The 20,971-nt window shown below is 42.6% G+C and overlaps 1 protein-coding gene across 1 annotated transcript in view; it reads right to left on the bottom strand.

Annotated features, from left to right (window-relative positions):
* The window catches only part of sspo (SCO-spondin), a 130,347-nt gene that overhangs the window by 42,571 nt on the left and 66,805 nt on the right, over window positions 1-20,971 (bottom strand). Inside the window, exons 51-74 of the mRNA XM_088644421.1 lie at window positions 20,380-20,521; window positions 19,940-20,092; window positions 19,187-19,309; window positions 17,307-17,807; window positions 13,543-13,707; window positions 12,897-13,076; window positions 12,111-12,275; window positions 11,401-11,592; window positions 10,886-11,008; window positions 10,621-10,750; window positions 9,609-9,734; window positions 8,484-8,575; window positions 7,251-7,460; window positions 6,725-6,895; window positions 6,393-6,645; window positions 6,012-6,058; window positions 5,656-5,826; window positions 5,428-5,556; window positions 4,541-4,680; window positions 4,152-4,246; window positions 3,717-3,766; window positions 2,966-3,136; window positions 1,029-1,199; window positions 610-689 (exon numbers count right to left, since the gene is read on the bottom strand). Of these exons, the coding sequence (XP_088500547.1) occupies window positions 610-689; window positions 1,029-1,199; window positions 2,966-3,136; window positions 3,717-3,766; window positions 4,152-4,246; window positions 4,541-4,680; window positions 5,428-5,556; window positions 5,656-5,826; window positions 6,012-6,058; window positions 6,393-6,645; window positions 6,725-6,895; window positions 7,251-7,460; window positions 8,484-8,575; window positions 9,609-9,734; window positions 10,621-10,750; window positions 10,886-11,008; window positions 11,401-11,592; window positions 12,111-12,275; window positions 12,897-13,076; window positions 13,543-13,707; window positions 17,307-17,807; window positions 19,187-19,309; window positions 19,940-20,092; window positions 20,380-20,521 (3,780 nt within the window). The remainder of the gene's footprint in view (window positions 1-609; window positions 690-1,028; window positions 1,200-2,965; window positions 3,137-3,716; window positions 3,767-4,151; window positions 4,247-4,540; window positions 4,681-5,427; window positions 5,557-5,655; window positions 5,827-6,011; window positions 6,059-6,392; window positions 6,646-6,724; window positions 6,896-7,250; window positions 7,461-8,483; window positions 8,576-9,608; window positions 9,735-10,620; window positions 10,751-10,885; window positions 11,009-11,400; window positions 11,593-12,110; window positions 12,276-12,896; window positions 13,077-13,542; window positions 13,708-17,306; window positions 17,808-19,186; window positions 19,310-19,939; window positions 20,093-20,379; window positions 20,522-20,971) is intronic.

Below are 20,971 nucleotides of genomic sequence, written 5' to 3'. Positions count from 1 at the left end.
ATACTGTAGGATTCAAACTTGTTTCAATAAGGAAAAATCTGAAACAGTTCTGTATTTATTCCTCAGTGCACATTGTTATGTTCTCTATTTGTGTTCTTAACGGCGGTCATTAATCACACAGCTTCTTAATGATGAATGAGCACTTTATTAACACAGTGCTCTATAACTCTTACTACACTAACTCTGTAACTGCCTAACCAACTGCCCCTCAATCTACTACTGTATATATATACACTATTTACATATTTATGTACTGCATCATCTGTGCAGTACGGCAACCCACAAGAATCACATTCTACCAATCCTTACACACCTCAGGACCAGTGTAACATTGTGGTTGAAGCTTTGGATCAAGTCTCTTGAGTAAGAAAGAGTGAGAACCTGTGAAATTTGAATTAGAATGACTCCCCCTACTTTGCAATTGAATCCCAAATCTGAAGGTGTCACACCACTCCAGTGGTCAGAAGAATAATTCATTGGTTTCAGTTGTTTTCATTCATTGTATTAATGAAAGTCAGGTTGTTTTAATTCACCCAGGAGCTGTGCATGGTCCTTAGCAATGCGGTTTAATAATACAGCACAGTGTATTATAATACTGGCAGGACTCACCGCCAGGTCATCGCAGGAGCGAGGGCACGAGGGGCCACAGCTGCTGAAGACTGTGCTAGGCACTTCTGAACAAGGTGGCACTGCAACACACAGACACATTCAGTCATACAAGCACTCTGAGAGAGTAGAAACACAGAGCGAGTCGAAGACCGAAGCAATAAGCTGAAGCATAATTTCTATAGTACGATATATGTTCACCAGAAGGGGCTGCTGTACGTCCAGGGCAGATTGTATGTAACCTCAGTGTGTGGTAGCCATACAGTATCCTGTGTGTGTGCAATCAGTGAGAGTAGGCTTGCCAGAGTATGGAACAGTGCTGTGCATGCAGCACTATGTGTTTACCAGTGTGTGCGTGTTTGTGACAGTGTGCATGTTACAGGATCTGTACAGTATTTGTATGGGAGTGTGTGCTCTATTACCTGGGCAGTGCTCAGTATTGCAGGAGCTGACCTCTGTGCGCAGCCCCTCACAGTAATCTCCATCCCCCTCTGGTGATGGGCTGTCGCACTCCCGCCTGCGGCTCCTCACACCCCCACCACATGATTTGGAACATTCTGTCCAGTTACTCCACATACCCCAGCCTCCATTGCCTGCACCAACATTGCAGAATTGTAGGGAAGAATGAGGAAGACAGAAAGGACAGTTATGTTCAGATTAGGCTAAACACACTGTGCCTACTGACATAGTGATTGATTAATACATAGCAGAGAATAAAGAAGGTAAATGTACTTCTATTCACCTCACATTTACAACATAATGGTAGATGGAACTAATTTTTTCACTATCCCTTTTATCTGTATATTTCCTGGGTAGTAAAATAATAATTATATGTTGCTTATGCAGAATTACTGTTTATGAAGTTTACTGTAGCATAGTCACATAACACACAATTTCTGCACCCAGATTTTAGTCCTTTAAAAAGGGATCACTTAATCTGGTATTTTTTCAGTGAAAGCAGTTTTAGAGGGCCTATTCCAATTATTTCCAATTAATAACCTGTAATTTATTAATGAAATTAAAGAAAGTATTTAATTAAGAGGACCTTAATTATTACTTAGATTGTGGTTACAAATGAAGTATTCTTTAAATTACTTAGGTTTGGAGAACACAGTGAAAATGCCCAGCTATCTACATTGGGGAAACCGGAAGGAGACTAGGAGACTGCTTCAGAGAACATTAGGGCTGCGTAGATTAAAGATTTCTCCAAACCCGTAGTTTCTCAATTCACCTCAGATGGCCATGATCACACTGATCTCTCTGTCTCTGTTCTCAAAGAAGGGTTTCTCAACTCCCATAGCAGAAAAACAACAGAAATGAAACCCATCCTGAAACTAGGTTCACACCATCCCCCTTCTCTCAATGACCGACTTATTTTCATGTAATCGTCCCTATTCTAATGCCGGTTTTGACTTCACACCTTTCTCCACCCATCTCCACTTTGCACTTCCTGAGTGGCCTCTTTGCCTCTCCCGTCTCCCTCCTTATCCACTTTTCCAGCTTTGTTCTCCTGTGCTATTTAATCTTTGCTGTCTACCCTTTCTTACACCTGAAGAAGGCTCCATAGCCAAAACGTTGTGTTTCCTTTCTTTTCAGCATGGAATAAACCCATTACCTGTTTCTTGCAGCCTACACATGCTGAAGCAGCTACCTACTTGAACCAGTGAAGAATGTTTGACAAAGGGTACAGATGACAGACAAAAAATGTCCGACACTGGTGAAATATGTTCAGGCATTAAGAAATTTCCTGCAGCCAGAAACTAGATATTTATTGGAAGTTTTGCAAACCCATCCAGCTATTTTTTAAGTGCAAGTCAAAGCAAGGCACACCATGGACAGGATACCAGTCCAATGTAAGGCAGACAAACAAATAATCACAGACACACACATTGACATCTAGAGCCAATTTTTCCAATGTTAACCATTGTGCTACCGTGCTGCCTACTGTATATTGCAGGCCATGGGGTTTTGTCTGATTTCACTAAATTTCAATGGGCTTTCTCAAAAGCATACTTATTCCTTTGGAAAACATTCAGAAACATGAGATTGGTGCACCTAATAAAACTTCTAATCAATGCATAGAAAAAAGGACTTTAAATTATTTCTATTTTAATAATGTGAGATTTGCAAATCAGTATAAAGTATGGGTCTTCATTTTTTCCTTATCTGTAAAGACAAATGAGGTGATGGTTGCAGTCCTTGTCCTTTAGCTACAGGCTTGCACTGCTGATGAGGTGAACGGGCTGCTGTTATAGACACTGGATCTCCACACCACAATTACAGCTACTGATACAAAGAAAACAGTGACCCAACATGTGGGTATTCAATCCTCAGTGCTAATGCGATGTGTGCCACTCACGGTCACAAGCTGTTAGCAGGCAGATCTGATCCTGTCGATCTGGTCCAAGACAGGGAAGTCCACTCCCTGATCTTGCTGGGCTGGAGCAGAACCGGTACCGGGTCTGTAGTCCTGGCCCACATGACACAGAGCAACCACTCCAAGGAGTCCACACTGACCACTGGCCATCCACTGGATATAAAACGAGAGAGGAAGAATGACAGTAGGCAGGCAGACAGACTGAATGGCAAGATTAGCTCATTAATTATCTGTTTATGGATGTGTAATGCAAAGTCTTTTGCTGTGAAAATGTAAGCTGCATTGCATGGCAATACCTGTGATCCAGTAAATTAGTAATATACCTTAAAATGTAAGACAGAAAAATGAAATAGTGGAAAGAAGAAAGGGAGGGGAAAGGTGATAAAAATGAGAGATAAAAGAAGAGATAGACAGTGTGATTCTACACAGTGTCCCAGTCAGACAGAGTGATTCTACAGAGTTTTCCAGTAAGACAGTATGATTCTATACAGTGCTCCATTCAGACAGTGAAATTCTACACAGTGTTAAAGTGAAAAAAGCAAGGCATAATATTCTACTCCTATCGTGCCTATGATTTTCCCCCAGTAAAATAAAACCATGTAGTATACTGTATATGGAGTATGATTCTAAACTACAAACTGAGATAGTAAGGTGGATTTCACTGCTGCAATGTGTACTGTTTGTCAGTCCTCAGGGTAACCAGACCAGTTTAGATTAAACCTCAAAGACTCACCATCACAGCTGAACTCAGTGCAGTTCACTAGCTGCCCAGACTCACAGGAACTGTGGAACAAAGCAGGAACAAACTCAATACACGGCAGGTACTGTAAATACTATAGCCCAATGCAGAAGGAGACACTAGATATCACTCTTGGTGGAGCTACTAGAATATGCTGAGTATAAGTAAACATCCAAGTCAGAATATCCTGGATTACTTTATTTTTGTGTAGTGCTTTGTCATTTGAGAATAGACTATAATGGTCAATAAATAAATCATCCTTTGAGATTTCCTTGAAATTTCAAAAATACAGTATAAACATCTTTAAGAAGCATACATGAATCACCTTTGGTTAAGTATTCTCTAAATGTGTGTGGAAGAGGAGAAAACTTGAATAGGCAAGGAAATGGTATAAAGATCCAGATGAAAAAGAAGAGCGCTAAACATTACCAATTGTTACAGTCCCTTGTCACAATATCTCCTGGTAAATACTGCTTCCCATCCACCACACAGCGACACTGAGACACAGGAACACACTGTCCATCCTGAAGAGCATAGAGATATAATTATAATGAATATGGTGCAATGAACACAGTCAGCTCTGCCATTGAACTTTCCACAGACACACTACAACTGAGCTGGTCAAAGCAAACCTCTCTGTGTAATAACAGGTGGATTTTACTACACTCCCTATTTCCCGCACATAAACTGATATTCTAGCTAGGAGACACACTAAGAAATGCAGCTACATGCAGACTGACAGAAAACCCGACCTGCAGATGGACAAACAGAAAGAAAAGGCTGCACTGTGAGAGCGACAGACAGAGACAGATATGTACCTGCAGCAGCTGACCCTGTGCACAGTAGCAGCCAGGTTCACAGCTCCTGTTGTTAAATTCTACTCTGAGGTCAGAGCAGGTTACTGGTCCCCTGGCACATTCTCTCCATTCCTGTTCTGCAGGGCAACTTGACATATTACCTGAGAAGAAGAGAGAAATGGAAGGAGAGAGTAGACATATCTAAATAATCTTGTACCTGAAAAAAATAACAAACAACCAAGTATCAACTACTATACTATATAAGTCTACTTGCCAAAGCCTTCTGCTGAAATTGGTATACTCTATATATCATTAGCCACACAGAAAATTAAAAGAACAAGAAATAATAACAGATAACAAATTAACACAATTGGCCACCTTGAAGAGCTACAGTATAAGGCAAAATAACACCACTGAACCTCTCAGCTACTGCTAGACTATCCTATCTTTATGTACAGTAATACACACAATTTAGTTAAGGCACCATATAGATGTTAATGTAATAGAAAAAGATACACAAAGAAACTGCATAAATGACGTGAAAACTGAGAACATTATTTAAACTATGACTGTTAATATGGATCTAGAAACCTCTTAGACAATTTCAACATTTTGTTGCTTTAAAGCTTGCAGTCACGACAGTTTGAGATAGCAATTAATTTTGTTATACTGTATACAAAACCTACCTCACACCTACAAAATAACAAGCAAAAAAGGAAAAATTAGATATCATGGAATATATATGGAAAAGTCATGATTGCATAAGTATTAAAACCCTTAAATTAAGTTAGCTGCATGAAATTGTCACACAATTAGTTGGCCTCTCTGTGTAATAATAGTGGTTTAAATGCATGATATTTCAGCCTTCTGAATTCCTCCCCTACTCTTCTCCCTTTCCCCAGACTCACCACAGGGCTGCAGGTTACAGCTGGCGAATTCCATGCTCTGACCCTTGGGGCTATCTCGGGTTCGATTCCTATAGCCTCCCCCACAAAGTACTGAGCACTCTGACCAGGGACTCCACACACCCCAGACACCTGAAATACGCAGGCAAAGGGTTATCAAAGAGTACACATGCACATGCTTGCTTGGTAAATGACAATACATGGGTGCCGGGAGCATCTATCTTTCCTGACCCTGGCAAGGTCCCAGGCTGCAGGAGTCCATTTCAACCATGCTGCCATCACAGGCACGCCCCCCAAATACAGGTGCTGGATTGGTTCCTGAGCGGTACCTCCTCCTCATACCCACATCACAGGTCCTACTACATGTGCTCCACTGTGTCCAGCTGCTCCAGCCACAGTCCACTGGGACAGTAAGCATGAAAGAGAAAAGGGAGGAGTGTTAATATACACTGTAGCACACTGCAGAGGAAGAGAATGGAAAAGAATGGGTAATGGCAAAGTAGAAATCAGTAAAACAACACATCAAATGCAAGAGAGTGAGATAAAGAGCTCCATATAGGTTGATGGGTCCAAGGTACAGCTCTCACCAGGGCACGGTTCTGTCCCACACGACATCTCACCATCAAAACATGTGCTGTAAGACAAAGGAATACAGCATTGTTTACACCCAAGGTAGGAAACACTCTGTCTTGTTTATTGAGGAATGATAACCAGATGGAAACGTACACAAAAATTCTACACAAAACCTATACAAAAACCTATATAAAAATGCTATCTCATTCTTTAGGTGATCTTTACTTAATTTGTCAATCAACTTTCTTTTTAAGACACTTATTTTACGGCATCAAACAACCAGAACTTCACTCTTCTTTCTGCCAGCCTCGTAACTGCTGGTTCATTTGCCTATCTTGTGACTGTGCGAGTAATTCTGACAATGTGTGTGCTGTAAATGCAGCTTGGAGATGTACCAATTGTTGCAGGAGTCCCAAAGGACGGTGGTGCCTGGAGAGTACAGTGCCCCCTTGTGGTAACAGGGGCAGAGACTTAATGGCACACAGGAGTCGTTGAGCAGGTAGAGGCCAGGGGAACAATAGCAACCATCGTAACAGGCAGTGGCACACTCCACCGTGGGGGTGAGGTCCAGACAAATCCGCGGACATGCACCTCCCTGCGCATGACACTCCCCAGCAGTCTGATAGGCCATCCCCTCCGGACATGCTCCTGAAAGCAGACAGTGAGGGCCGAGTCACACTGGAAAGAGTTTGCTGAGCACAGGGCGGCAGGGGATACGAGACAGTACCTCGGCAGGGGTGAGTGTTGCACTCGCGCGTCTGGATGTGAGGGCCAGGGCAATGGAGGCCCCCATACCGTGGGTAGGGGACACTGCAGGAACGCTGGCGTGTCTGCACTCCGGAGTCACATTCAGATGAGCACAGGGACCAGGGGGACCAAGGCGACCAGCCACCAGGTACTGCAGAACAAGAGACAGAGGGAAAGGGGAACAGAGAAAAACTGAATTAGAGAGTTAGTTTTACAGGGGCCCTTCCTTCTAAATGGTCCAGCTTAGAACAGGACAAAAAGGCAATATCTTTTAACTCTTTCAGTGAAGGAGAGCTGCGAAGCCCAATGTACTAGAACAGATGTGTTCAGAATTATGGTTACATAAAGAGTAAATGACTTATGGAACTGGAGAGTGCTGACAGTTACAGAATAAGACATTCCATTTCTTTCTCTAGTACTTCATAAGGGCTTTCCTGTGGCAAATCCTGTATCCTGAGTCCGTGATGGTTCCGGTACAGAATTGCCATGGCTTGCTCTTAGTGTACCTGGGCAGGGTACAGTGTTGCAAGGCTGCACGTGCTGAGCCTCCCCAGGGCATGTGTCATCCGCTGTGATGTCTGTTGAATTGGTTGCTGTGCCGTTGCAGCTCCTAAACCTCTTCCTCAGCCCCACATCGTCCACGTGAAGGAAACAGGTCTTACTGCAAACAGACCAGGATGTCCACTCACTCCACTGTGACCCCGGTGGCTCAGGACCTGGCAACAGAGACAAACACAGGCATTGGGTCAGGTGCACACATCCATTTCAATACCAACAGTTAAATAGTGCACTTTGCTTTTTTCATGACATATTGTAAGGTATCATGTTGTACCTGTTGGAGGTTTTCTCTAACTGTTCTTATATGTGCTATACTGTGTTATTGCACAGCATTTTGTTCTATAATGGTCGATAAAAAAGGGTTACAGTATGTCATACCACACTATGGTGTGCTGTATTATTCAATACTTTTCATATACACTCCTATAATATATATTACAAACATAACTATTTCCCAGAAACCCTTTCATATAAAAGAAAAGAAATATTTATATTATTTCTTATGGAGAAAAAAGGCCAATCCATTTCGGTCCACAACAAACGGCACCCCTACTATTACCTTTTTCACTGAAAAATTACAAAATAATAATAATAATTAAGATTCATACTGTGGTTTGTGTTTTTAGTAATAAAAACACTGCTTACCTAGTTATATATAAATAAACATAAATAGTAACCAGTAATAGGTTTATTCCATGCTAAAAAGAAAACAAAGAAAACACAATGTTTTGGCTGTGGAATAAACCTATTACTTCCTTTGCAGCCTACTCATGCTGACGCAGCTACCTACCATAAATAATAACCACTTCATTTGCTTTTTTGTGTTTTAGGGTCCATGATAAAGACTAACCAACAAATACTTACAAACTGTAAGAGCGCACAAATGACTGTATTATTGATGTCTCTCCTGTCACTCCATAAGCTTTGGAATTTGATGTGAGCTCTCAATATGAAATGAGTCTTACAGTATGACAACATTTTCTGAATTATTCAGAAGTATTATGATAATGTAACTAACAATATCGCTTTGTAGTTTTGAAGTTGACTTCCACAATTCGAAATGTGGGTAACAATTCACAGGCTTCGTGGTATTGAATGTTCATAAAAAGAACATTCATAAAAAGAGGTTTGGGTGTATTAAAAAATAATTAGGACTTTTTATACTTTGTACCCAGCCTTACCTGTCTCACAGGGTGTATGACATTCACGCACTTCAGTGGAGTCTCCTGGGCAAGGGGGGACACCTTCCACACTAACTGGGATCACTGGAGTCCTGATCGATGGTGGGGAGCACAGTGGGTAATTACAGTATGAGTGTGGCAGTTTAAACAATACAAAATTTATCATTACAAAGGCACAACTCACAGGCTGTGGGCCCAAAATTGGCATTGTATCCACCATTTTAAATTTTTAAATGGTTCTAAAGTGCTTTAGACATTATTAGGGAATCATTTTAACCCCAACTGAAGTCCTAAACACCTTGCTGTGACCTGGTATAGGCATTTCATACCACTGACTAAATCCACAGTGAATAATTGACTAATTCAGTGATGAGGAATCACTGAATTAATTCAGCTACAGCCAGAGGCCCCACAAGTGGCTTAACCTGAAAAGGTAATTGCCTGACCACAGCTTAAGCTCCATGACCATGAGATCAGTAACATTAACCTTATGTGCCTTCATCGCGACACTAGCCGACTGTAAGGGGAAGTCCCCAAGCAGGGGTGAACTGGTGGTTGAGTGTCACCATATGTAGGGTGGGGTTAGCTGGCCAGGATTCTCTCAGATCTCAGCAGAACAGCAGTCAATGTGGCCTATAGGACACTTTCAGGAATATGGTGCTGTGTGTGAGGGACACGCATCTCCTCCTGTTGGAAATGACCCCAGTATGAGACTGTGTTGCCAGTGACAAGTTAAAATCAAATCTGGAAGGTGGGCGGTTCAGAGGTGTCTTTCTCCATATAAGTCTTTCTCCATCCAAAGGATTGGTAGCTGCGACCTCAAATTTAAAAACGACTGTTTTAAATGCTGACGAGTATAGTAAAAAATAATCTCTGTGATTCCATCTATAAAAACAATAAGTGAATTGAAAGATTATGAAAATTTGTGAATGAAGCCAATGCAGTACTACTCCTTGAAATAGAAGCCTGGTATTTTCAATCACCATACAGTAGGTCATTATAACACCGCACAAACACTGCCCCTCAGATTGACTCAGTGTGTTCAGATTGAAAATAGTGGTGATTAAACAATGAAGCAATGAGCTGTGTATCACACAGACTTCTCCAAGCAGTAATATTACTTACCTGTACCGCTGTTGCAGTCCCAAACCACAGCTACTGTCACATGGTGCCCAAGATGACCAAACTGTCCAATCACATCTCATCTCACACTGGGAATCATTGCAAGAAACACGTCCTTCCTGGCATGTGCTAAAATAGAGAAAAACAACAAACAAGTGTTGTCAGCATGCAAGCTTCAAACAAACAAAAAATGTCTTAAAATTGTACCTGTAAAATTACTAAAACAATATCTTGGAATTTTATTACCCATATTACATAAATATCTAGGGTTAGTTAACATTAATCTAGAAAAGGCAGGTCTTAAAAATTGACTTTTTAAAGATCTTTGAACAAGCAGCAACAGTAATTCAGACAGTGTATATGCTATGGTATATACTGTATAGATTTTCAGAACACATTTGATAAAAGTTTCTTATAAAATATTAATTATTAAACTGCAGAGAGTAGAAATTTAGTTCAATGCATGTTTTTGGATTTAGAACTGGTTAATAGATAGTAAGCATGAGGGTACAGATAGGGAGCGAATACTCAAATTGACAAGATGGAATCAATGGTTTTGATTCTGGCATAGTACAGTAATGAACTAGTAAATTAACTAGTCAAATCCTCACATGGTACTGAACTTGGAGGTTGATCAGACATTGTTGATGATGCAATAGGAATTTAAAAATAATTTTCTGATTTTAATGTTCATTGGTTTGAAAATGGATGGATGGAGAAAGGTACAGAAGAGAACAGAAGATGACAGCAACATGTACTGTACAGTACATTGGATACTGTAGATCTATACTACCCCAAATAAGCATTGGATGGGGCCTGACAGAGCAGAGAAAATTGTTCTATTAATAATGGATGTTTTGCAACATTAACCTTATGACATTTTAGAAAATGAAAAAAAACAACCTCCCAATTATTTAAAAGCCTCAAAAAGAAATGTTCAAGTGTGCAATAGGGACACCTGTGTTGTTCTTGACATATTTATGTAACCCAGTCTGAGTGTTTGGAGGAAAGTTACCATTGACTGCAATTCCCCTTCCTGATCTGTTCTCTGGGCTGCAGGAGCTGGCCATCCCAGAGACACAAGCATTGACTGGCATTGACACAGTGCCCCCCCTGCAAGTACAAGCCAGGAGGGCACCGGCAGCCTGTAAAAGAGAAGGGGTGGGGTCAGGCATTTTCTTTTAGTGTTCATACTGTATATGGTACAAAGATACTGGATAAAAAGGGTAACATACATAACATAGATTTACACCCCTCATCCCCTGCACAGTGCCCCATACCTGTGATACATTTGGAACTACAGTTTCTTTGAGCGCTGAGATCAGAGCAGGTGAGAGGACAGGGGTCTACTGTGCCTGCAAGACAATCTGCTTCTTTTACCAACACCATTCCTGCACTGCAGCCTGACAGGAGAAGACAGAACGAGGTTAGACATCAGAGACACAGATTATGAGAGTGCTATACTCTTCTGCATGGCACTTCCAACTGTTAGAAAGGCTCTCCAGTTGAATGGACTTGTGAGTGTGTATACAGGTTTGTGTGTGTAAATACAAGAGATAATCAATGTTCTTCTTTTCTAACAAGGTGCTAAAAATATACACTATGTACTGAAGTCTTTATTGCTTCTGAGGGTCTCAAACTAAATATAGTACTAACCTTAATCCAAATTCTATACATTTCAGTATATTTTGAACTAGAAAGACAATGTCTACCAGACTGTACCTCCTACTCTTGTTGTGTTAAACACAGAGAGGGACTCCATGTAGCCTTTCCACAATATGGATCTGTTTCTCACCTGTTTCTCCTCCTGAGGGGGTACTGCAGGGGTGGGTGTTACAACTCTGTGTCTGCACAGTCCCTCCTTCACATTCCCGCCCAGAGTTTTTAGGAGGAGGGTTCGAGCAACTCCTGTTTCTGACCCGCACTCCTCCACTGCACTGGGCATCACAGTTAGACCACTGGGTCCACTCCGACCACTGGCCATGCACTAAGAGAATGATGGGGGCAGAGAAGAAAGAGAGGGGGGGTGAGATGTAGGGATGGGTGATGAATGAGAGGGAATAGTAGAGAAAGATTGGGAGTTGGAAAGAAAGAAACAGGGAAGGGAAGTGAAAGAGGCATTAACATTCCAAGTAGGTTGACTGTAGGCAAGGATCAAGATAGAAAGGTTAGAGAGGGGAAAGAGAAAAGGGGAAGATAACGGTTGAGAGATGATTTTTGTAGTATAGAAAGATGGAGAAAAGATATTAAAGTGAGAGAAAAATGTGATATAAAGTGAAAGCAGAAAACAGAAAAAGAAGGATAGGTGTACTGACCAAAGCAAGAAAGCATTACTGAAAGAGACAAACATTGACTTCTACATGTGACGGTAAGTCAGCGTGAAACAGGCAGGGTATGACAGAGACACAGAGTGACAGAGAGGTTGTATTGAGCAGGGCAGGGAGAGAGAGAGATTGTGTACAGTCTCCTGCGAGACGTTCCGCAGGCCCCTGTATCTGTGCTGACCTGCACAAGCCCGTGTGAAGCAGGCCCGGCTGTCAAACACTGTTCCCCCACACTCTCCTTCTGGCAGGGCCTCCCTCAGGACTTCCCGCTGGCGGAACAGGGAGCCCAAGCCACAAGATACACTACATTGACTCCACTGTGTCCATTGAGACAACACACAGTCCACTGCAACAGAGTAGAACACAGAGGGCCAGAAGGACACAGTAAGAGCTTCAGGAGCAATGGTTGGCATGGTTCAACACACCAGTAAAAATACAAAATTATCCCTCAGACTTTTCAGAAAAATAGTTACTCCCATTCAGCTTTAACAGTACTATGATACATCTACCTGCTGCTACCACTGATTCTAATAACAGTTATGTTAGTCCAATCATCTGTAGTGTCTTGCCAAGATGCAATCAATCTCTGCCATAGACAGAAACACTGTTCTTCTGACACTACCAAGAATGTAGTGTCTATCATTAAGACACATTAAATGAAGGTGCAATACAGTAAAAGCTGTTTCCATAACAATAAAGTATGCTTTTGTTTGTAATAACTGAGACAATAAGTGATTGGTTTTATTTCTTATATTCCTATAAGTGTTTGTCAATGATCTCTTTGACTCATTAAAGAAAATGAGAAAAAAAACTAAGGAAAACTATCAAGCTGTGTTTAAAACGTGTGTGTGAATATGATACAGCAACATTTCTTTAATATAAGCCTCTAACATCACAATAAAGCTTATTTCATGGACTCATTAGTGACACCAATATGAGGACCACAGGAAGACTGTCTCTGTCGTACCACAGTCTTTCTCATCCGAGCCATCCTGACAGTCATTCTGCAGGTCACATCTCCTGTCCAGGTGGACACACTCTCCTGTGCCACACAGGAATTGCTTGGCAGAGCAGGGGTGAGGCACTGGGGTGGGGCGGATCTCTGGGCCAACAGGCACAGTGGGGATCGGAGGTCTGGATGTAAAGCCTGCATGAGGATAGACGCACAGGAGAGAGCTGAAACATTTGCCTCAGTTTCACTAAAAACAGAACTGAAGCTATTATAAATTAAAAAGTATGTTAACAAAACAAAATTATAGAATAGACAATGTTATTCCAACTTTTTTCTTCAGGATTTTGAATGCCCTTTCTATTATGTCTATGAGGAGTACATTGAAACTGCCACATCAAATATTAACTTTGTCTTAAATTATATATTTAACTTAATGTGTTAGATTAGGTATATTAAACATATCAGTTAATGGAAAAAGTGAAAATTATAATTTATGAGTTGTATTGTTAACACATTTATGACCAAAGTACATAATGACCCCAATACATGTTAATAACCCATGCTCAAGTCTATCGTAGTGTCACAAATGGAGAATAGCCCATTTCTGTAAAATTTCATGATCCACTATAGTCTTCATTAAACGCACTCAGCACACACTCACCGCACTGTTGTTCATCTGATCCATCGGGGCAGTCTGTCTGTCCATCACACACAAACATGGCATCTACACAGCCAAACACATGGCAAGCAAACTGGCCTTCCACGCACAGGATTTTAGGATGTCCATGGTCACTTTCCTGAGTAGTAGGTGTCACCGAACTAGAGCCTATTAAGAAGAGGACAGAGTCATTCTGATTCTGATTCTGCTTATTTATACACTTTCTATGCACTTATGTCTTCATATAACTGGTTGAAGGCCTTTCTTCATATATCAAGGACACCAACCATGCTCTCCAACTTTTTAACGATTTCCAGTTTCAGGACCCAGAATGTTACATTTTTACTATGGACATCACATCCTTATACACTGTCATTCCCCCACAATGACGGTCTTACAGCCCTCAAGCACACGCTGGAAAAACACACAGTTCTTGATCCACCCACCCACACTGTTGTACTGTATGTCTTGCAGAATTGATCCTCATACTGAATGCTTTCTCATTCAATAACCTTTTTTTTATCAGCTGGTTAGTGGAGTTGCCATGGACAACAGGATGGACCCAACTATGCTAATATTTTTTTGAGCTGGGTAGAAGAGCGCTTCTTCGCTTCCTACACCATTTTTGTCCCTGACCTCTACAGGAGATACATTGATGACTGCGTTGATGCCGCCACATGCTCTAACAACCAGCTAGAGCATTTGCAACATCACTTCACCAACTTCCACCCATCCCTCAAGTATATACAGTAGGTAACATATCTTCCACTACTCTTCTCTTTCTAGGCATAAACCTATCCATTAACCATCCATGAATCTCTATTTGTGTCTATTACAAACCCATAGATTCACACAGCTACAGTATCTCTTGTACAGCTCATTTCACACCACACATACTGTACTAAAAATTCTCTCCCTTTTTCACAGTTTCTCTGACTGCAACAACTTTACAGTGACGATATGGATTTCCAAAACCAAGCCCTCAAAATGCACTCTTTTTTCATTAATAGGGGATACCCCACCCATGTTATTGACAGGGCCCTTTCCCAAGCCAAAAACAGCCCTCAGATCATCAGCTCAATTAGGAACTCCCGGCCTCACAATCGCATTCCATTGGTGCTTCCCTACCACCATAACACCTTTCTGTCCCCAGGACCATTAATGACAACTTAATCTCATTTCACTGACAACTTTATCTGCGCAACCTTTTTGTTCACAGCTAACCTTGATCACCCTCAGCAATCATCCACACCGGGCAACAGAACTCGCTGCATCACCCGTAAATATACAGTGCCTTGCGAAAGTATTCGGCCCCCTTGAACTTTTCAACCTTTTGCCACATTTCAGGCTTCAAACATAAAGATATAAATTTTTTATTTTATGTGAAGAATCACCAACAAGTGGGACACAATTGTGAAGTGGAACGAAATCTATTGGATTTTTGAAACTTTTTTAACTAATAAAAAAATGAAAAGTGGGGCGTGCAAAATTATTCGGCCCCCTTGCGTTAATACTTTGTAGAGCCACCTTTTGCTGCGATTACAGCTGCAAGTCGCTTGGGGTATGTCTCTATCAGTTTTGCACATCGAGAGACTGAAATTCTTGCCCATTCTTCCTTGCAAAACAGCTCGAGCTCAGTGAGGTTGGATGGAGAGCGTTTGTGAACAGCAGTTTTCAGCTCTTTCCACAGATTCTCGATTGGATTCAGGTCTGGACTTTGACTTGGCCATTCAAACACCTGGATACGTTTATTTGTGAACCATTCCTTTGTAGATTTTGCTGTATGTTTGGGATCATTGTCTTGTTGGAAGATAAATCTCCGTCCCAGTTTCAGGTCTTTTGCAGACTCCAACAGGTTTTCATCCAGAATGGTCCTGTATTTGGCTGCATCCATCTTCCCCTCAATTTGAACCATCTTCCCTGTCCCTGCTGAAGAAAAGCAGGCCCAAACCATGATGCTGCCACCACCATGTTTGACAGTGGGGATGGTGTGTTGAGGGTGATGAGCTGTGTTGCTTTTACGCCAAACATATCGTTTTGCATTGTGGCCAAAAAGTTCGATTTTGGTTTCATCTGACCAGAGCACCTTCTTCCACATGTTTGGGGTGTCTCCCAGGTGGCTTGTGGCAAACTTTAGACGAGACTTTTTATGGATATCTTTGAGAAATGGCTTTCTTCTTGCCACTCTTCCATAAAGGCCAGATTTGTGCAGTGTAAGACTGATTGTTGTCCTATGGACAGACTCTCCCACCTCAGCTGTAGTTCTCTGCAGTTCATCCAGAGTGATCATGGGCCTCTTGGCTGCATCTCTGATCAGTCTTCTCCTTGTCTGAGCTGAAAGTTTAGAGGGACGGCCAGGTCTTGGTAGATTTGCAGTGGTCTGATACTCCTTCCATTTCAAGATGGTCGCTTGCACAGTGCTCCTTGGGATGTTTGAAGCTTGGGAAATCTTTTTGTATCCAAATCCGGCTTTAAACTTCTCCACAACAGTATTACGGACCTGCCTGGTGTGTTCCTTGGTCTTCATGATGCTCTCTGCGCTTTCAACAGAACCTTGAGACTATCACAGAGCAGGTGCATTTATACAGAGACTTGATTACACACAGGTGGATTCTATTTATCACCATCAGTCATTTAGGACAACATTGGATCATTCAGAGATCCTCGCTGAACTTCTGGAGTGAGTTTGCTGCACTGAAAGTAAAGGGGCCGAATAATTTTGCACGCCCCACTTTTCATTTTTTTATTAGTTAAAAAAGTTTCAAAAATCCAATAGATTTCGTTCCACTTCACAATTGTGTCCCACTTGTTGGTGATTCTTCACATAAAATAAAAAATTTATATCTTTATGTTTGAAGCCTGAAATGTGGCAAAAGGTTGAAAAGTTCAAGGGGGCCGAATACTTTCGCAAGGCACTGTATATCCAATACCATACACATTCAAGGCTCCTCTGATCAATTCCAGATCACTCAGATGACATCTTGTACCTCCACCAATCTTATTTACTGCATCTCTTGCAGAAGCTATCTACATTGGTGATGTAGGAAGGAGGCTGGGGGACTGTTTGAGAAAACTTGTCAGGGGTGTGAGGATCAAAGATCTCTCAAAGAACGTAGATTCCCATTTCAGCTGTAATGGCCACAATCATACTGATCTCTCCGTCTACGCTCTCAAAGAGGGGTTTTGGAACTTCTATTGCAGAAAGACATTCAGAACCAAAACTATCCGAAACTAGGATCCTCTTTCTCTCAACAACTCATTTCCTTCTAATCCTCTATTCATTTGCAGGTTTTGACTTAACACCTCTCTTCACTTCATACCACCTCAGTGTCGACTCTGCTTCTGTGCTTCTTCCTTGCTCCCGTCTCCTGTCCACATGTTCTCCCATGCTTTATCAACTGCTGATTTTCCTTTGTTTCTCACACAGCTCGAAGGCTCCACACCTAAAACTTTGTGTCTCTTTTGAGCATGGAATAAAACTTTACTTGTTCCTTTGCAGCCTACCCATGCTGACTAGCTCCCTACCTGAACTATGTTTTCATATAGCTTTTCTGATTTAGAGTAAGTTATTGTATAATTCTATAAGTATAAAAAATACTTTTAGAATTTGAATCAGAAAGATTTATTGCGAGACATGACAAGACAGACAAAAAGACAATGGAGGGATTCACAGTCAGATTTCAAGCAGACAAACAGAAGCGATAGAGTCATGGAGCCAAACACAGAGAAACAGACATTCATAGGCAGATTGTGAGATTCAAACTTGCCTGTGATCTCAATAGTTAGAGGGGTTGGGGTGGTTCCTGCCAGTCGAGGAAGGGGAGGCAGACCAGGGTGGCTGGGAAGGGAGGTCATGGGGCGCACTCCAGGGACGGCAGTTAAGAGGGTTCCCAGTTCATTGTACATGTCCTTAGAAGGGGTAGGGTGAGGCGGGGGTGAAAGACTTGGTATGTGTCCCCTACTCCTGGAGGTGGTTATATGGTGAACTCCTGGCTCTCCTGTGGCTACCGGCTGTTGCGGTCCTAGACTTTGGGCACCTGTAGTGAGGGAGCTGGGAGTGGCCAGGCCAGGCTGCCCATCCTGGGGGCCCCCTGTGTGAAGACCTGGTCCACCTCCATGAGAGGCAGGAGAGCTAGGAGAGACTGATATCAGGACCCCTGGGGTCCCTGTAGGGCCAGTGTGCTCTTTGACCCCTGGGAGCATCCCTGGTCCAGGAGTTGTAGAGCTGGGGAAAGGATGTGCAGGCCCTGATGGGTGGGGCTTTGAGTCTGTGAAGAGAAAGTGAGACAGAGCAGCATGTTAAGAGACTGCAAAAGAACAAGTAAAGGTTTATTCCATGCTGAAAAGAGAAGAAAAGAAGCACAGTGTTTCGACTGTGGAGCCTTTTTTGGGTTTAAGGTTCCACAGCCGAAACATTGTGTTTCTTTTCTTCTCCTTTCAGCATGGAATACACCTTTACTTGTTTCTTTGCAGCCTAGGCATGCATACACAACTACCTACTTGAACATGTTAAGAGACTGGCTGAAGCCACAGCAGGCTGAGAAACAGGCAAAGGCTAACAGCAAAAGCATAAATGCATTTGAAAGGCTACAAAGGAGAAGTGGCCTTCAAAGCCTTTGCTAGCCATTCTGTAAATATTCAGCCTTGTCACTCATTAGTAACTGTTATAGTGTACAGTAAGTAGTAGTGTTAGTGTCACGATTGTAATCCCTCCTCTTAAGGGCGCTCCGGCTCTTTCACATTTTACTTGATCATGTGCACCTGCCTCCAATCCAGCACCTCCACCCAGATGCTCATTCTATTCCGGGCTCTGCATTGGAAGACGGACACCCGAAGGCCTGCCTACCACCAAGTCGCCCTACGCTCGCGGCTTGACGGCATAGGCCTCCTATCGGTGTCCTGACCCAGCTGAGTCCGGGGCTAAGAGTCCACGCTTGGTCCCGTTATCCCCATTCTTATTACCTCTCCCTGCACCGGATCCCGTTCCAGTTTTTAACTTTGTCTTGTTTTGTCCTGGATGGATCACCCAGATCTGAACTCTTGCTGTTCAGTCTGGATTTCCCTTTAGGCTCCCTTGGACTTGTTCGCCTGGACCATGCCCCCCCCCCCCCCCCCCCCCCCAGCACCAGTGCACACTTTTCATGCCCCCCTGTTCGTCTAGTTGAAGTGTCAACCAGTCAAGTTATAAAATATTAAAATAATGTACTATGTATATGGACTTTATTAGTTAGATTGTATTCTGCTAAGTCCCGAGGTTACTGTGCTATTGTAAATGGATAATGTGAAGTGCTACTGTACATATAGCAAGTACTGTAATGGGCAGTACATTACTGTGACACAAGGCTCCTGTACAAGGTGCTAATGCATCCCATTAAGAAAAATGACTAGCAGCTTCAATAAACCAAGTGAATTTTAGGAATGTTTTTAGGATTTACATAAATTAGGGAAGTTCCTGCTTTTCAGGATAAATATAGGTCTAGGGTTAGGGTTAAGGTCAGGGGTACAATCTTGGAGTTAAGGCTAGGGCTATGAAGGAGTAGGTTTGAGATAGTTTTAAATAATGTAGAGAAATGCCAGAATTCCCACGGAGAGAGATTCCAGTAATTGGACGAGTGGAGAGTGGAGAGTGGAGAGAGTGCTGCCATACCTCCCTGTGTGGGTGGTGGGAGGATGAGAGTCACAGTGTGCCCACCTGCCTTGGCTTCATTTCTTTCTTGGGGGGCTGTGGTGAGCAGTACGGCAGACTGCGTGGACAGGGGGTACAAAGTGCCTTTGAAGAGAGAGACACAATGATCAGTGAAAGAGGGATTTAGGAACTGTACTCTTTTCAGGGACGACTTTAAAATATAATTCAACAGATGTTTAATACATGAGGGCAAAGCAGCATAATTCTGATATACAACATACTTGCTTACTGCTGATTATAATTGTGGGCATTTAAAACTAGCCCACATTTGTCAATGTTTTCATTATGTTCCTGCTGTACTGCTGTATTCTGCTCAGTGGTAATTGGGGTGGTGCGCTGACTATGTGGCTAAGGCTCGGCACTTGTGGCTAGAAGGTTGCTGGTTCGTATCCTGCAGCCAGCATGGTAATCCTATTTTGTTGGGCCCTTCAGTAAGGCCCTTAACCCCAGCTGCTCCAGGGACACCGTTTAAATGGCTGACCCTGCGCTCTGACCCCAGGCTTCTCTCCCTGTCTGTGTGTCTCATGGAAAGCAAGCTGGGGTATGTGAAAAGACATATTCCTAATAATTCCTAACAATTCCTAATTGTATATGGCCAATAAAGTGATCTTATCTTATAATGTATCATAGTACTGTACATTGATCTCTGCTTAACAATGCTCAAATTGTGCATGTACACGTGTGCTTGCTGTGTTTATCTGTGTCGCTGCTCACCACAGCCGAGCTCGTCTGAGTGGTCAGCACAGTCCTGTCGGCCATCACACAGTGCAGTCTGGGCACTAACACATTCCCCACTGCTACACTCGAACTGCCCTGGCCCACAGCGTCGTCGTGGTGCTGTCACACTGCCAGGAAGCGGGGTCTCATCTGAGAAGTGAAACATTCAGCAACCCTTAGCACTGTCTTCTGGCACTTAGCAGCTCACTAATCCTAAAATTAAAACAATGTGGGTGAAAGGTGAAGAAACAAAGACAAAGATGACAATGAGAAGCTCGTGAGGCACAGAGGACAACAGGAAAAACTGAAGGAGACCAGGTAACAGAAGGAAAGATTAAGGTGTTGATGAACAATCAATGCCTGATAGAGAAGCAGAGTAAGCAGAAAAAGAATATTCAACAGGTGGATGGGCAAACACACAGCAAACAGACCCTCACCATCAGTGCAGCCCAGTATCTCAACACGTAGGTAGAAAGTGTGCGTAAATGCCATTGGGATGATCCGCAGATAACGTGCTTGGATCACCTGGCCTAGCATCTGGGTCACTGGGGCACTGCTATCAGCACGAGCTTCAAACACCTGGACATACAGCAGTGCGAATTAACACACCGTAACACAGCTTTCTGCAATAACTTGATTGCCTGGACCTGTGTAAAGGACATTTACTGTAAACAGGTCTTTATGCCACACGCTGAGTCAGTTGCAGAAGTGATGGAAAACCCTCTTAAAACTAGACAGTGTAAAACTCTTCCACAGCAGAAGACCCAGTCTTGTGGCACAGTTAAGATTCTCTGCTGGCTATAGAGTGGCACTGTATGTTTCTGGGCCTGATAGTAGCCCTGATCAAATCTGCCAGGGGCACATTGCAGTAGAGCTCCAATAGAAAATAGTCAAATACTGTATACTATAGAATTCTCCTACAGCCCCCCCTTGTGGTGTGGAGGACCTGATCTTTGGTATAGTGGAGAACTGTCTAGGGAATGGTGCCTGTATGTGTTTGGATCCTGCATTCAGCCTGTTTTGAATTTC

The sequence above is a fragment of the Lepisosteus platostomus genome, chromosome 8, assembly GCF_059453375.1.
Source record: "Lepisosteus platostomus isolate fLepPlt1 chromosome 8, fLepPlt1.hap1, whole genome shotgun sequence".
NCBI classification, from domain to species: Eukaryota; Metazoa; Chordata; class Actinopteri; order Semionotiformes; family Lepisosteidae; genus Lepisosteus; species Lepisosteus platostomus.
Note: the sequence above shows the minus strand (reverse complement) of the source record. Positions and strands in the feature narration are given on the sequence as shown.